Source organism: Lytechinus variegatus, chromosome 6 (assembly GCF_018143015.1).
Source record: "Lytechinus variegatus isolate NC3 chromosome 6, Lvar_3.0, whole genome shotgun sequence".
NCBI classification, from domain to species: domain Eukaryota; kingdom Metazoa; phylum Echinodermata; class Echinoidea; order Temnopleuroida; family Toxopneustidae; genus Lytechinus; species Lytechinus variegatus.
The window spans coordinates 16,843,819-16,861,823 of record NC_054745.1 but is presented as its reverse complement, the minus strand read 5'-3'; the positions used below and the strand labels follow the sequence as shown (position 1 = coordinate 16,861,823).

The window sequence follows — 18,005 nt, the reverse complement described above, 5'->3', positions numbered from 1 at the left end:
AAACACCCACCAGTTTCGAAGCATAAAAATCCAAATCACTCCAGCCAGTTATTTAAGTATCTAAACATGAAAAAAATTAACATCAATGGATTTCTATACAATATGCCTTTGAAAACTTTATGCAATACAATGATTTCATTCCAAAGGGTCTACTACAGGCAGAGCTGCTCTTACGTAATATCACAGCTGCTGTTCGTCCAACCCTGTCTCAATGCTCAAGGCTTGCCTGATGAGGCGATTATCGGGCGATACAGGGTTGATAGTGCTTGTCAATGAAATATCTTGGATCCTCTAACGTGGCTTTTTGAAATAGGTATTATATCGCAGTTCAGATCGGAGCAGTGTTCGTCTCCCAACCGAGGGTTTGACCTAATGACAACCATGCAGGCATCAAGTAACTAATTTATTTTAATCATCTATGTCTGAAATATCTTATTTTCAATGACTGCAGGCGTATACCCGCCAACACGATGTAAGCTAAAACTTTGAAAATAGGGTTCATTTCAAGCTAGGAGATCTATTGGCATTTCTTTCAATTTCATATATTTTCAATTAGAAATGCTCAAATTTAGTTAGGGATTAAACTTCTTACAGTGTATCTTGACTTTGAAAAAATATAATTATTTTTGGTACCATTCAGCTTGCACCCTAGGAAAGTTTTATTGAACTTCTATCAATCCCATTTCATGACGTCTTTGAAATCTGTGACTGTTCAGAGCTCATTAGGATTTGAGTCACACTTCCTAAATTACAACTAGAGAGGGAGACATTTCATTAAATTCTTTTGGGCCTTTGAGTTTTCCTTGTAATTACAAATAATTAGTACACATGCACAATGAGTGTTGTAAAAAGATATTTTCAGCTTCCTATGTATACAAATGTGTGTACATTTTTATGTGTCTGTCAAATTCAATTAAATATTTCTAGAACCTATAGCTACAGATTGTAGTCAAACTAGAACTGTTTGATAGCTATAGACCTACTGTGTAGTACTTGAACAGATTGAGACTTTTATAAAAAAAAAAAAAAAAAAAAAAAAGACAGGTGTGAGTTTTGACTTGTTCTTGATTCTCAAGCATTACAAGTTTACTATGCAAGATGTGTGGATTGAGACTCATTATTTTGCATGGAAATCCTCTACAGATGAGTTTCTGCACTGTCACCACTCCCTTGGGAACATTCCAACAAAAGTTCCAAGACTCAATTGCTAGGCATACAATATACATGTACACAATTATAGGCTCTCACATCCAACCAAGTACCCATTTAACACCTGGGTGGAGAGTGGCAAAGTGTGGATTAACACTTTGCCAATGGACGCTTTTGAGAGAGAAAGCGCTGTAGAGAGTAAAAAAAATGATTATTTAGTTCCTTATTCATTGGCACCCAATAGCTCTCAACTCCAGGTCCCTTTCACATAAAACTCTTGCCAGACTTGATTTTTGCCATAGCAAAAGTCTGGTGAAAACCATCTTTATTTGTTAGAGTTTCAAACTCAGTCAAAATGTCATTGCAAATTGGAAAACTCCAGCAGTTTTTTCATGCAGTAGTTTCCTAATTTTTGCTGTAAAAAACGCAGGCCTGCACCAGTTTTGTGCAACAGGGTCCAGCTGTTTAAAGTTGATTGGTGCATTTTTAGAATAGCACTGGATATCAATTCACCTTAACTGGTTGGATTCATACATGTATAATATCAATGTTCTTTGTCCTGTTTCCCTTATTACAGAAAGAGAAGTACCACACTCATCTAGCCGTGCTGTACTTGGACCAGGTCCTGAAGATGAAGGCTAGTCCAGACACAGTTCCTCGATTAGACCTGGACCTGGCTCGGTCCAAGCTGCGGCATTTACTCCAGGACTCTTCCATCTATCGGGTCCAGCTTATCCTGGGAAAGGTCAAGGAGACGGATATGTACGCTGAATGTGCAATACTCTATGGAAAGGTAAATACAAATAATACACGTCATCAAGGGCAGAAGTAACAAAGCACTATGTATAATGTTTATTGTCCAATATTCTATAGGTATGTACCATATGATATAAATATTACTCGTCAAGAACTTTATACCATGGTCACATTTACTCTACGGCGAGTCGAAAACAGCCGCTTTATTCATTTTTATACAACCACCTCTATGTAGCTCGTACATAAAATGTGAAAACGGCTGTTTTCGACTCGCCGTACAGCCACCATAGAGCAAATGTGACCAAGGTATTAGTAAGAATTATGCACACTATGTATACAGAATGTGCAATTCTGGTACTCGATGGAAAGGTATTTTATACAAATATTACACATCTTATCATGAAGCAGGTCCCAAATCATAATGATCATGATAGTAATCATGTTTTCACTATGATCATTACTATCATCACAATGTGTTTATTGTTATTATGCTCGTCTTTTCTGATCGTTCAGCTCGAGGAGCACGACAAAGCTCTTCGGATCCTGGTCCACAAACTCCAGGACTACGGAGCGGCAGAGAACTACTGCGTGGTTAATTCCAAGGACCAGGACCAGGCCTACAGGAGAAGACTGTTCCAGCTCCTACTCACTGTGTACCTGGACCCAATGGAAGGGTGAGTACTGGTAGCATCACCAAGGGCCTAATCCAAAGGCCTCATTTTCTGTTTTCTAGAACGCAGATTCTGTATTCTTCAGTGACATTTTCTACACAAAAGTGGGAGAAGAATGAAAATGCAAGTGTTTACATGTACATGCAGAAGTATACAGAGAGCTTAATATGTATGTAATATTTTGTGGCACAGTCAAAATATATGACAAAGCAATTGCATATGTAAATTGTAAAAGTCTTTTTTAAATTGTAAATAGTTTTATTTAACACACATAAGTATAACTTATTTATTATCCAGTGACACGTTTCAAACATATGATAGAGCAATCGTGAATGATGAAAATCTGCATTAAAAAATGTATGTTTAAATTTACACACACAAACTGTATACAACACAGAGCTTATATAGTTTTCTGTGACATGTTGATGTCAAATGATAAAGCATTGGTGTGAAATATTTTTTAAAAATAAATAGTCCTCCTGCATCACTCCTTTCCTTTAGCAAGTCACCTATCTCAATTTCCACACACTCCCCCCAGGTGTAGTAAATGGGTAACTGGTAGGAAGCAATTCCTGGCATGCTTGAGCACCTATTCAGGGTAGCTGTGGTAAAAACAGCTTGATACTGTAGTATGCAGCACTTAGAAGCATTGTATTCAGCAATTTATAAATGTTGTATATTATTGTTATCATGATTTTATCATTATTTTAACCGGTGTGTTGGCTGAGTTGGAGAGTATCCGTCACACAAACCGGGAGGTGAGGAGTTCATGCCCCGGTTGCATCCGACCAATAGGCATTAAAAGATGGGAGCTGCTGCTACCCTGTTTGGTGTTCAACACTGAAGGGATATAGGTGCTGCTTAGTGACCGTTGGGCCCATGATCTATTGCGCTGAAAATGAATTTTCTGAGTACTTCTATTTCAGATTTCTATTTCAAGCAATAAAATTTTCCATTTTATTTCTTTTCATTAATGCAGTAAAAAGGATTCTCTTCTGGCTCCTGCTATGAGTCTACTTAACAGTCCAGACGCAGATTTTGACACGGTCAGGGTAAGTTCACTCTTCATGATGATTTATATAGAGTTTTGGGAAATGCTTTAACCCTAACCAGGCCAGGGCTTTCTTGGCTGTTAGAAAACCGGGGGAGGGTTGAATCAACACCCCCTTGAGATCTTGGCTGCCAATCGCGTGAACGTCGTGAAAATTGACATGATGATAGTGTGAGATGTAATCTAGAAGGTTGTTTGGTTAATTTTTCCAAGGGACAAATAGTTCTTGCTAATTTTTGCCTAAAATCGTAGGGGAAGGCAGGGTAAGTGAGCATAGGAGCAAGTTGAGCCACCAGCCCCAGGCCAATAATGAATGAGTCAGACATAGTGGTGGTGTCATGTATTGATGACTTTCATAGCATAACCCCTAACCCCACCATATTGTTTTCAACTTTGAAACAAAAAGTAGTTTTTTAGAGGGAAAAATATGAATTTCAGCCAAAAAAGTAAAAAAGAGTGTGAAATAGATAACTGCTTTATACACACACACGTCTTTAAATATAGTAAAGACATGATAACAACATTGTTAGTCCAGGTATGGATCTTCATCCTTGTTATAGTGTTTTATATGATGGATGCATAATAAATGTGTGGATACAAAATTATCGCATTAAGTTCGGACTGGGGTAAGTTGAGCCAAACAGCATGGGGCAAGTTGAGCCATGGTAATTCTTATGGTAATGTAATTTAAAAAACAAACAAACCATAAAAATCGATTGAAATGCAGGCTGAAAGGAGCGAATTTACATGACTGCTCTTTTCCTTTTAAAGGACGTTAGTATTTATAGAGAATTAGCAATTGAAAAGACTTTAAACAAAAACTTGACATGCTGGTTTTCCCCCCATACATTTTGTACATATTTTTTGTGGCTCAACTTACCCCAGACGGTGGCACAACTTACCCCATATATGGGGCAAGTTGAGCCATTTGACATCGGTTTTTTTAAAGGTCACGATGACTTTCATTGTGGGGGTAGAAAGTTATATGTAGGTGAAAAACATTTCCCAAGGATCAAATTTAAAGGCAAGGTACTTGTTTCTACAATGGTACTAGTCATATCAATTCTAAAATGCAAAAAGTGTCACAACTTACCCCGCCTTCCCCTACTTATTGCTCTAATTCACTAAAAAACCTCCTAGAATGCTAATTTTTGGTTTGTTCTTTATATCATTGCTAACAATTACTATGTAAAAAAAATCCTGGTTTGAAAAGAAATTTCTTATGTATTTTATTGTTTTATGAATTTCTTATTTTATTTCTTTGTTTTTTTACCTTTTGTTTTTCATTATTTTGAGGCAAAATTTATAGCAGAACTTTTGAAGCATAATTATGCTAAAATCAATATCAGCTTAGAGGGCTTTGGGAAATGCTTTCAAAGCTTTATAGAACCTGTAGTTGCAGCGAACATTGATATTATGCGAAAGTCTTTCAATTAAATATGAACCAGGAGCCACCTTGAATCCTCATCAGATACTCACATCGTGGAGCTATTCCATAAAGCTGTTTGTAAGTTACGAGCAATTGTTGATCCTTTCTTTTAGTAAATGATGTTCACCATTCATTGGTGATTATGAAGTGCGGTTACAGAAAGGATCACAAGTCATTCTTAGAATTGTTACTTAAGGGGGGGCCATAATGTTACTTAACTTACCAACAGCTTTATGAAACTCCAACCTGGCCAGTATCCTAACCCATAATGCATCATTCAAAGCAGTGTAGTCTTGTCATATAAACTCAAATGGTAACACAATAAATCACTACCCATTACATTCATGCTGCAATAATTACGTTAGCAAGTACCTATAAACATGGACTTTTCTTGTCAAATACATTGACGAGATCCTGAGTTATTCATTGCATGATTTCCTCTGATTATATGTTAATATTTAACCCTAAAACTCCCGGGGTATTTTGATTCTTGTCATTCCCGGGGGGGGGCCATTATGGCCCCCCCTTAAGATCTCGGCCGCCGATTGCGCGAGCGACGCACGCTGCTAGTGTGCGATGTAATCTACAAGGCTGTATGGTAAAATTTTCCAAAATAATGAGATTTTATTTTATACGAATTAATTATGCTAATTTATGCATAAATCATACTTTTTGCTCTAATTCACTAAATAAAGCTCCTAGAATGCTAATTTTTGGTAAAAATTTTCTTTGTAGCATTCTTAACAATCGTAATTCAAAAAAACTTTGGTTTGGAAATAAATTTCTTATGTATTTTATTGTTTTATGAATTTCTTATGTATTTCTTTGTTTTTTTTACTTTTTGTTTTTTATTGTTTTTTCAATGGAAATTGTTCCAGGCATAATTCTGATCATAAACAAGGCAAAATTAATTAAGTTTAATCAGTAAAAGTAGAAATAATGATACACTTATGAATTTTGGCTAAATACACAATTGGCATTGGATTTGTACATGAAATCACGTTTATGAGCATTTTTGGGTTTGACATGCACTTGCATAATGTTGCGTAATGTCGTAACCGCGTACCCGGGCGTCACAACTTTGGTCTCAAAATTTGCGCGAGACTTGAATGTAAAAAGTCAGTGAGCTGCAAGGTGAAAAAATTTCTCGCAGCAGATATATCGCGAAAATTGTTGAGGAGGGGGCCATTATGGCCCCCCCGGAGAATTAGGGTTAAAGAGAGCACAATGCCCTTGTTGCAATTACCAAAATTTTTAGATTTTTGATTGTATGAAAACTTTTAAATTTTCTTAATATTGATTTCAGGTTCTTCAACTCTTACCCGAGACCTGGTCCGTTGGCCTCATCTCGCGCTTCCTCTCTGAGGCGATTCGCTCCAGCACGCACGGCAGCCGAATGTCTCGTGTGGAGCACACCCTGACCCGGAGCGAGAACCTACACCTACGAAGCGAGATCGTCCACAACAGCCGCTGCCTCATCCCGATGAACGAGGATCGGACGTGTCAAGTCTGCCAGAGGCCGTTCAGCGAGCCAACGTTTGTGCGGTATCCGAACGGGGTCATCACGCATACGCAGTGCGCGAGGAATAAAGCGGTGTGTCCGGTGACGGGAAGGCTGTTCAGTACGCGCAAGGAGTCGACGTGATGAAGGTTGACCCGATACAAGTGCTCTTTGAGACTGTGAACTCTGAATGTTCCTCTTTTAGGATAGATGGATTTTTTATTTACACAAATGGTTACTGAAAACTGTTTAAAGCTTTTGAATTTTCTGCATCTTATTCAGGGTTCCCATAGTCGTGGTAAATCCTGGAAAAATTTGTGGTCAGGGAATTCAGAAAATATGGGAAAGTCATGGAAATGTCATGGAATTGCATTTACCTCTTGGCTATGGCGGCTTTCTAGTTTGTTGTGTCTCGCAACTCTTATACACTGCTATTATAATTGGTGTTCATGATTTCCATTTTTCCAAGTTTGGTGACATCCCAAATTAGACATAATTCCCGGAATGTCACAGGCAGTCATGGAAAGCAGCAATTTAGTCGTGGAAAAGTCATGGAATTTTGTTTTCAAATTTCTGTGGGAACCCTGTTATTGACTCATATCAGAACCAATTTGTCAGTGAAAATTGCTGACAAAATGCTTGGGTCAGCAGATACTATTCAACACCTGGGCCCTGTTGTACAAAGAGTTACGATTGATCCGATTAATCACAACTATGGACGGCCAGCAGCGTCAACATCTATTATGCATGTTTGGTCAAAATATTTCTAGCTGTGATGTATATTCATGCATTCATTGTTTTCTTGAAAATTCCCTGCGCTTCTCTTTGCATAAAAAGGACATTGTGCAAAATTTTCGTAGAAAAAATTATGACACTGATGGATTTCCATAGAGTTACGATTGATCGGATCAATCGTAACTCTTTGTACAACAGGGCCCAGAGCTCAACACAAACTGCCAAAAGTACTGTACATCATCAACAACCGAAATGTCCTTTCTTAGCTCTATGTATAAATATGAATATTGGTATAGACTTATAGATAAAATTTACAAATTCAGATTCAGATATTTTTATTGTCCAATTGCAATCAAGTACAAATGGAAATTCAATTTGTTCGCACAAAATAATTTAGAATATTACATGATACACACAGAAGATTACACGATACATATATTAAACATTATACAAATTAACAAGCAAAGATAAGAGAAAGTAAGATAAAGCAGGGGTAACATAATTTCAAGTATTGCTATTAAATGCACGAATTGACACTGGAACAAAAGAATTTACGAAGCGTGAGGTTCTGCCTGGAAGGGATCTCAGACGTTTGCCTGACCTCATCAAATTATAATATTTATGAAGGGCATGTTTCTCATTGGTAAGGATCTCTTTGGCTTTTTCAAGGACTCTACCTTCATTCTCGTCTACAAAGCACCCCTTTTCTTTCAATGTTATATACATAGATAATTGTCATTGTAGATGACCAGGGGCCCCCTAACACAAAGCTTAGCAGTGATCGTAGAATGTTCTTTCTATGATTGATTGCATAGATTACAATGTACAATCAATCGTGAGAATGAAGCGTACGAGTAATTGCTAACATTTGTGTTCCGGGACCAAGATGTAAGTTTCTTTATGTAATTATAAATGGTAATCATATCTAAGTGCAATTGATACGTGCATTGTGTGTATTTACAAGTTTCTTGACCAGACTATTTTCATAGATTATAAAACATGTCTTAGTTGTAAAAAAGTATATACTCAAATGTGCTCTCAAGAATAACCAATAACCTTTGACTTGTGTTTCTGTTTGTGGTAACTCCCGTAGGAACTCGGCAGGACAGCATTTTGCTGGTAAACGCCAAGCTGGTATAAAACCAATTACCTATGAAACATTTTACGTCTAGGTTAATCAGTCATAGTGGCTGACGTTATAGACGACAGATATCACTCTCGGGCCTTTTTATCAAAGTGGAGACAATGGCAGAGTTGGGATTCGAACTCACAACCTTGCGATTATGAGTCCTATGCTCTAACCACTGGACCACACGACCTTTGACTTGAAAGTCAAAGTCTAATAATTTGGTGGATTCACAATACGGTGCGCCACTTGTCGGTTGTAAGGGACAGGACAATATTTGCAATGCATCATGGGAAAAGTCAAAATCGGTTGAGCGCGCTAGTATAGTGCATGCATGTGATAATGCTATGCTGTCCGACGTGGCTTGGCTGGCTTGCATAAAACTTTGCTGCTTTATCAGGATCTAGGAGATGGGAGCGAAAAGTCCAAATCTGTTGAGCGCGCTAGTATATTGCATGCATGTGATAATGCTATGCTGTCCGACGTGGCTTGGCTGGCTTGCATAAAACTTTGCTGCTTTATCAGGATCTAGGAGATGGGAGCGAAAAGTCCAAATCTGTTGAGCGCGCTAGTATATTGCATGCATGTGATAATGCTATGCTGTCCGACGTGGCTTGGCTGGCTTGCATAAAACTTTGCTGCTTTATCAGGATCTAGGAGATGGGAGCGAAAAGTCCAAATCTGTTGAGCGCGCTAGTATATTGCATGCATGTGATAATGCTATGCTGTCCGACGTGGCTTGGCTGGCTTGCATAAAATTATGCTGCTTTATCAGGATCTAGGAGATGGGAGCGAAAAGTCCAAATCTGTTGAGCGCGCTAGTAAAGTGCATGCATGTGATGCTATGCTGTCCGACGTGGCTTGGCTGGCTTGCATAAAATTATGCTGCTTTATCAGGATCTACGAGATGGGAGCGAAATTTGCCACATACTCTAGACCATTTTCGATGAATACTCCCTCCGCTGTTGCCATATGGTTTTCGTTTTTGAAGCATCGCAGTCACATTACAGTACACTAGCACTGTGCGCTGCCTCCACCTGCACGCGATGTTGACCCCATATTTAGAAATTGGCCTATCCGTTGCAACCAATAGATGGCGCATCATCGGGCCTGATGATGGGAAATCATATGATTCAATATGGACTATAAATATAGTCAATGATTTTAACTGGCTGTTGGTATAAGCTACCAACATTGTTGCAGATCTAAATGCTCAGAGCAATTTTTTTTTCTCTCATTGAAAAATGAATGACATTGTTCCATGAAACACTTGACAGATTTCTGTGTATTTTGAAATACATAAGATATTTTTTGTTTTTTTGTCAAATTAGTAAAAAAAGAACCATTGAGCCATGTAAAGTATTTTTATGATTCTTTATACAACCATTGTTTATTTTAACCTCTTTTCCTCTTAACCCTTTGAATACTGGCTTCAAGTCATGTGATTAAAAAAGCAAGGGTCTTAGATATCAGGTGACCTTTTAGAAATGATCAGTCAATAACTTTAGTTTGTGATTTCATCAATGATTGGCTTTCATTTGTAAGGTTTTAGCAAGAAAAATGACCCAAATATACTACCCTACAAAGGAGGCCCATGCGATTATGCATGGCAGGTCGTATACTGACTATGCGTATAAGCTATTGATGAATTTTACTTCTGTCAAACCGGTGATTTTGAGATAAAATTTGAGATAATCGTTTGTATGATAAGGTACACAACATCAGCCGGGCCAGGCCTGGTACCGGTACCAGCAGAGGAAGGTGCCACTTGCATGACTGGGCTTGAATCATGAGAACAGGAGATCATTTAATTAAAATGTCATGTATTTCTTGATTTGCCGATAATTATGATATCTGCAAATGATTCAGGGTGAGGGTCACGACCTTCCTAAATAATTCAGGGTTCAAAGGGTTAATAAATATATATACAACTGGAATAGGAAAGAAATATATTGGAGGATTAAAAAGATGTACTTAATGAATGAGAAAGTGGCATAGATTACCAACTTATTCATGTTTACCGTATATTGATATTTTTATCTAAGACCCAAATTCACAAAAGATGTTTAAACGGCTACATAGTTGTTTATAAGTGTGTATAGATACTGATAATGATCCAATAACGCAGGATCTCTAGGTACACTCTTGGGGATCCTGCACATCAGTAGTATGCTTGAAAATGAAATGGGTTTTGTATAAGTTCAACCTCTTTTGTTAATTTGGGTCCCAAATTTTTTTGTTTAATTTATTTTCGATGCAACTCATACATAGAAATGTATCTTATGTTTTGATGTTAATACATATATTTATACTTCTTGGGAACATGGGGTTCTTTACATATTAATGTAAAGGAGAGCTTCGTTTAAAAAATGATGTCTAAATAAATAACAAAGACTATACATGTATGTATTTTTTTTCAGGTGTCTGCATTTTTATTGCATCTCTTTCAAATGTCATTTTCAGATTAGCAATAAGCATATTTCTGCCGTATGATTTATCATCCCATAGAAATATGCTGTAAAGAAATCATTGAGCCTTGTCCATTGAAGAGTTGCTATTAATCTGAAAAATTTATCTTTACCTTCGGGAGCAAAGCTAAATCCAGCGTAATTTAGTAGTGGTTTCACAGGCCTAATTCATTCCCCATAGACTCATGTGTTAAATTGGCACTTTAAAAAATTCATAAAAAATAAGGATGAAATTCGGGGGTCGAATGTTTACTACCAGTGGATAGGATATATATCTGGCAATCCATATCTGACCAGAAAAGGGTCCCTCGACCGGCTCATTTTAAAAATAAATTGGCGTGTTTGAAGACACCTTCGGGGGGAGCAGATTCATCACCTCAAACAGCAAAATAGCCCTAATCCTTCCGCCAGTCAAAATATAGTCCAAAATTGGTGATATTTCTTCCCAATTTGGGAAAAGGAAGTTCAGTAATTACCAGAAATAGAATCAGTGTTAGATGGACAATCATATGCATCCACTTTGTCAATCAGCCATATCAAAATAAAAAAAATAGCAATGGGTTGGCTCGAATGAATATTTCTTGCTTTCCAGACGTGATTAGGCCCGTGAAACCTAGTGTGCCTCTGAATTTCTAGATAGATGGCGCTATTTAAATGCCGCCTATATAGAGGGTGATATCTTAACATACAAACACCCTTAGGAAAATTCTGTGACATAACCTGTCACCGGAACTTTCTCATAGTTTGTCTGATTTTATCAAAATTTTCCATTTGTCTGTTTTTTCGTCAGATATTTTTTTTATTTGGGTTGGATTCCCCTTTAAGGATGACACCTACCATACATACACTCTCTCTGAGGAAAATACCATGAAATAACCTTTTTTACACCTGGCCCGCATTTTTCTTTGACTTCATGATATTAATGGCCATGATAAATTGGAAGTATCGCAACTATTCATAAGAACCACAAAACAAGCAACACATCTTTTCAGGAACAGCAGTGGCGTAACTACGGGGGGCATGGGGGGGCACGTGCCCCCCCCCCCCAATCGGCTGGCCCCCAAAAAAAAAAACGGGGAAAAGGAGAAAAAGGAAGAGAAACGTATTGGGGAAAGAAGAAATTATTGTTCATTAAAATGTTATATTATATTGTGTTATGTTATATTACGTAAGAAGCATTTTTTTTCTTAACGTTATGAAACATTATTTGCTCAGGGCCTATGTCTTCATTTTTCCTGGTGCTCGCATAGAATGTTTAACGGGATGTATGATCCTGTTGTACTAAAACCTCCCGTTTTCGAATCAATATACACCAAATATATTTCCTCGCAATTCGAGTTCTTTATGTTTTATGTAGTGATATTTGCTTCTTTTCATGACTACTTAAAGTGATTGCCTATTTTAAGGTCTTAATATGAAAAACATTTCCTGTCCGTGCTTATGCTCGCATTAGTGGATTGGTGAGATGTCTACTCATGAATTCCTAAAATCTGTCCTTAAAATGTCCATTTTTCTGATCTGAATATCAAAAATTTTCAGCTCGCGCTTCGCGCTCGCATTATTTGGTTAGTGAAATACGTAAGGTATTAGTGAATTCCTACAAAACAAGCCTTAGAATGCCCCTCTTCAGGTGTGAATTTAAAAAAATTTTCAGCTAGCGCTTCACGCTTGCAGTATTTGATTAGTGAGATGCGTATGATAATCATGATTACAATGACTACAAAGTGCTTCATGTGTTAAGATGTAATTCTAAGAAAATCAGCAAAGGATGGCACTAGCATTAGATGACTATGCTGAGATATTTGTACTCTAAATGGTTTCCTAAAATATAGTCCTTAAAATGTCCCTGTTTGGGTCAGTAAATACAAAAATTTCAGCTCGCGCTTCGCGCTCGCATTGTTTAGCGAGACAGATCATGATTACAAAAATTTGCTTATGTCTTTTTTTAGGTTTGAATATCAAAAATTTTCAGCTCGCGCTTCGCGCTCGCATTATTTAGTCAGTGAGATACATATCTGTTAAATGGCACTACATGTCCTTTAAATATCTCTATTAGGTCAGTATACCTGGCAACTGAGCGCGCTTCCTAAGTGACTCGAAATTTTTGCTGGTGCCCCCCCAATGCCGTGACCCACGGTACGCCACTGTTCAACAGTGTTGCTCAAGTTAGTGAACCCTACCAGAAAATGAACATATTCAATCCTTAGCGTACCCCGGACACATTTTTGTGCAATTGTATGTACTACATGTATCTGCAATTGTAATTCATTTTCTCTTTAATGATGACAGTACAATCTTTCCAAAACAACAATGCCTCTTGTGTTGTGTATGTTGATTAGTTTCCAGTCAATTACACAAGGCAAGGCTTCAACATATTTTCCTAAACTTCAAACAGAAAATTGACCTTTTTTCGATAGAAAAGTTCTGCCATATTTTAGATATTTCACTGGGAAGTCAGGTGAGTGTTGAAGTTCTGCCATATTTTAGATATTTCACTGGGAAGTCAGGTGAAAGTGTTCAAGTTCTGCCATCTTTTAGATATTTCACTGGGAAGTCAGGTGAAAGTGTTGAAGTTCTGCCATATTTTAGATATTTCACTGGGAAGTCAGGTGAAAGTGTTCAAGTTCCACCATCTTTTAGATATTTCACTGGGAAGTCAGGTGAAAGTGTTGAAGTTCTGCCATATTTTAGATATTTCACTGGGAAGTCAGGTGAAAGTGTTCAAGTTCTGCCATATTTTAGATATTTCACTGGGAAGTCAGGTGAAAGTGTTCAAGTTCTGCCATATTTTAGATATTTCACTGAAAAATCAGGTGAAAGTGTTCAAGTTCTCTGCCATATTTTAGATATTTCACTGAAAAATCAGGTGAAAATGTTCAAGTTTTCTGCCATATTTTAGATATTTCACTGGGAAGTCAGGTGAAAGTGTTCAAGTTCTGCCATATTTTAGATATTTCACTGGGAAGTCGGGTGAAAGTGTTCAAGTTCTGCCATATTTTAGATATTTCACTGTGAATTCAGGTGAGCATTGTAGTGTTGTCATCTATATTCAACACTCAGCATGAAGGAGTGCATTTTTTGGCAGGGTTCACTAACTTTGAAGCACTGACGGGGGGGGGCGACCATTTAGTCCACACACCGCAATCAATAACAAACCACGCCATAATAAAATGTTTTGATTCATATATTTTATTATCATAGCAATGAAAAGGAAGCAATTGAAGAAACTAAAGATGATAAAATATCAACGAAAATGATAGAATTATTGAAGGTAAATTAACTATTTCATGGTAATCTATTCTGTACATATACATCAATATGTTAAATGCATTCATTTGATGTGCAATTAAAAGGGCCAAGTACAAGTACATGTAAGTGTACAACAGCAAAAGTCATGAGCAAATAAAAATAAATAATTTTTTACCAACAAAATTACAAACCTCAGATAGCCTAAATACAAGGTTAATCAATACAATCTATTTCTTTCATTATATGTATATAATAACAAAATAAATGCATTTATAAGATTTTTCAGAAGTTATTTACAGCCATAATCTCTTTTTATCCAACTAATCACTGTACATAAAGTGGAAATCACCTATTTTCTGATATATATGCAAAGAGCTGATGCACCAAATGAACTGCTATACAGACTATAAATCTAATGGATATTGTGTAGATAAAATATACAATACCAATGCATCAATCTGGGTATGAAGTAAGCTAGCACATGTAAGGACATGCTTAAGTTTTTTTAAAGGCTATTTGAGAAATACATTCATGTTTGTCGTACATGCAAAAAAAAGTTAAGATGTCATTCATCATGTTCATGAGAAAACAAAAACTAAATTTGCCAAAAGGTCTAAAAACAGAATCGCATTCGCATATTATGAATGATTACAACAAAAATTTATAATTTTCTATTTCTCTAGCTGGCTAGTGAGCAGTTGTTAAAGGAAAATATAACTTTTGGAACAAGATAGCTTGTGCAAAAACAGATAAATCAAAGAAACAGATCAACGAAAGTTTGAGAAAAATTGAATAGAGAATCAGAAAGTTGAGCATTTGAAGTTCAGATCATTATTGTAATGTAGATCCGCCCATTGGCAATGTGACAAAAATGTGTGATGTCACATTGTGAACAACTTTCCCATTACTTTTCAATACATTAAGTATGCCTCTTTTACCACATCAGTAGATTCAAAGATCAGTTGATCTTACCCTTTGATTTTCTGTTCCAAAACAAGCACACTTGTTCCAAAGGTTTCATTCCCCTTTAATGAAATAGTGAGATTAGAAAGTCAATCATGTAAAAGCTCTCAATAATAAGAAAATGAAACAAACTTTTTCTTCCAAGGATAAGAGTAAAAGCAAATGATAATTATGCTGAATGTAAATCTAACGGCTCAAATTGAATAACAATAAGTGGATTCAGCTAAATATGACAAAAACTTCACGTGAAAATTTTTCTTTTTGGTCACTCCAACAAATTCATATATAAATATTTTCATTTACTTAGATACAGGTTTTACGTATGAATAATTCCCTCCTATAATTGCAACCCTAAAAAAAGCAAACTAACTAAATCTTTTTTGAAAAATAAGCTTGAAATGTCTGTCCCAATAAAAACAACGATCATATATACATAGAACATGTTTGTACTTGAAATTATTCCTCATTAAGTATTGATGCTGGTATTTTTACGAAGAATAAAAAGAATGATTTTTTATAAAAGAATTATTGAAACAAAATATAAACACTGAAATTTATGTTTAATTGCCATTATTTCGCACCATAATAATAAAAAAGCACAATAATCCAAATCTTCATGATCAGAAGTGTAAATCTAGCACATCTACTTTTTTTAAGCAAAAATCAATGGCTCATTCCAAGTCCAAACGCTAATTAAAGTGTACCTATTTCACAAAATCTGAATTGTTCAAGGTCTACATTTGATGATGATGATGCACAGCATTTGTATAGCGTCATATATCTGTCAAAGACATTTCAAAGGTGCATTGGAGGAGCCAGCCAATCTGGGTTTAAACCACCTTCATGAATTCCAACCTTCAGATTTATGCCACCTGCAACCCATACTCCGATGCCTATTCCAGGTTTTCTGCAGAAATATAAACTATTCTCGGAACCTAACCAAAACTTCGTGCCATGGCTAAGTACAATAGTCTTAATTATATGAAATATCACAATATGCCTTCAACAAACTCACGATTTTATGATCGATGTACCGATTGATGATTAGTACTTAAGAAATAAGACACCTGTTATAAGACTGTATTCACACACAATAATTAATCATGCATACAATATTCATTCAAAGGCAAATTTAATGAGGATATATATCATATTGAGAGAGCAAGAAATGTGACTTGCACAGAAAATATGCACAGTTGATTGATGGGCGGGGATTTTTTTTTTTACCTGATTGCTAAAGACCACCGCGCACCTTACGACTGTTCGCGATACGATTTTGGAACAAATCGCACTTTGCTCATTTTCTGAAGATGTGAATGGAACACATTTTATTTGAGGTTGAAATTAATTGAAAGAATATTATAACCATTTTGAAAGTTTTCACGCCTTTATTTTGGAGTACAGGCCAAATTAGTTTTAAATCGTAGCCAATCGTATGACTGCTATGACGTCATTACGACTACCTTAAGTTAGATATTAAATTCGCTTTTATTCTAAGAAGGGTGATACCATAGTCACAGATTTGATCATAGGTATTTGTACGATTATTTAGAACATTACACAGTAAGATATTCCAAGTCTCAATATTAGCATCAAGTTTTACTACATTTTATTCTAAAATTGGGTCACAGACCAGTCGTAAGGTTTGCTGTCGCCTTAAGAAAGCATCAATGATTGAAAGGAAGCAACCAGAGGACCGACGGCTTAAGGTCCTCTCCGAAGGACCTGGTAATGAGGATTAATGCCTAACCAAAGCGCACTAGCCCACCAAGTGGGAATCGAACCCGGGTCACCGGAATACGAATCCCCCCTCTACCGACTGAGCTATCGCGCCTCCACAGCCGATTTGTTAAGTCTGTCGTAAGTCACACTGTCATAAATACATGCAGGCATTGTATCTGCACAATCTTTCGTTTCAGGAAGGGTTAAAAATCTTGAGGGCCCTGACAAAAAGACCAATCATAAATTTGAAGCCCTGTGTTTAGAAGCCAGCGAAATGTATAACTAATCACATGCCAATTGATGTGGGAGAACTACACCACACGATACCCCTCAATGCAAATCTGAAATCATACGTTCACATAGATAGGGCGCCCTCTCCCTCTGAAAGTAGATAATGGGGGCAATAGTACTTACTATGCCACAGGAATGTAACATCCCCCAAATATCTTCTCATCTATGAGAGGGACTACATAAATGTCATAGCAGTCAGATTTCATAAACTTACGTGTACATCCATTCTTCACAGATTACATGTATACAAGGAGTAATTCAGAGGACATGACTTAAATTTTTTGCAATATTCATATTTTACAAATTCTAATTTGTGACTGACTTTAATCCGTTTGATACCATGAGAGTACGATATCCAGGGAAATGAATAAAACCAATGTTACAAGATTGTAGACATTCAACAGTGTAGTTCAAATACCAAAAAGATATTTTTTTTCTACTCAGTATCTTTGGACACATCATGAAGACTGTGTTTGATGCAATGCCTTTTTCGACACAAAATGTGATGGCCTTTCAGGTAATTAGCATATCCGCACATTACATACATGTATTAAAATTAATAACAAAAATAATAGTCAGTTCTTGTATAGCACATAACACATTATGTAGAAAGTCTCTATGTGCTTCCAAAGGACTTAGATATTGTTACCCTGGCTGTAGCTCAAGCAGCTTTTACGCACTCAACATTTTAAGGAATAAAGTCCTGCCAGGTACCCATTCACCTCACCTAGGTTAAGTGCAGCACAACGTGGATTAATTTCATTCCAGTACCATTGTTTTCTTCTCTTTATTTCTTTTGGATATATAATAATTTCTTAATGCACCATCAATATAAACTCAGCATCCGTTGCAATCAAACCTCAGCATTATACTACTTTTACAATAATAGCAATT

At 36.6% G+C, this 18,005-nt stretch overlaps 1 protein-coding gene across 1 annotated transcript; it reads left to right on the top strand.

Annotated features, from left to right (window-relative positions):
• Positions 1–1,681: 1,681 nt before the first annotated feature.
• Positions 1,682–7,294, top strand: LOC121416542 (transforming growth factor-beta receptor-associated protein 1-like). The gene is made up of 4 exons (XM_041610035.1): positions 1,682–1,942; positions 2,419–2,579; positions 3,556–3,628; positions 6,363–7,294. Exons 1-4 carry the CDS (start codon positions 1,697–1,699, stop codon positions 6,699–6,701), a joined length of 819 nt encoding a protein of 272 aa, XP_041465969.1. The 5' UTR covers positions 1,682–1,696; the 3' UTR covers positions 6,702–7,294.
• The last annotated feature ends 10,711 nt before the right edge of the window (positions 7,295–18,005 follow it).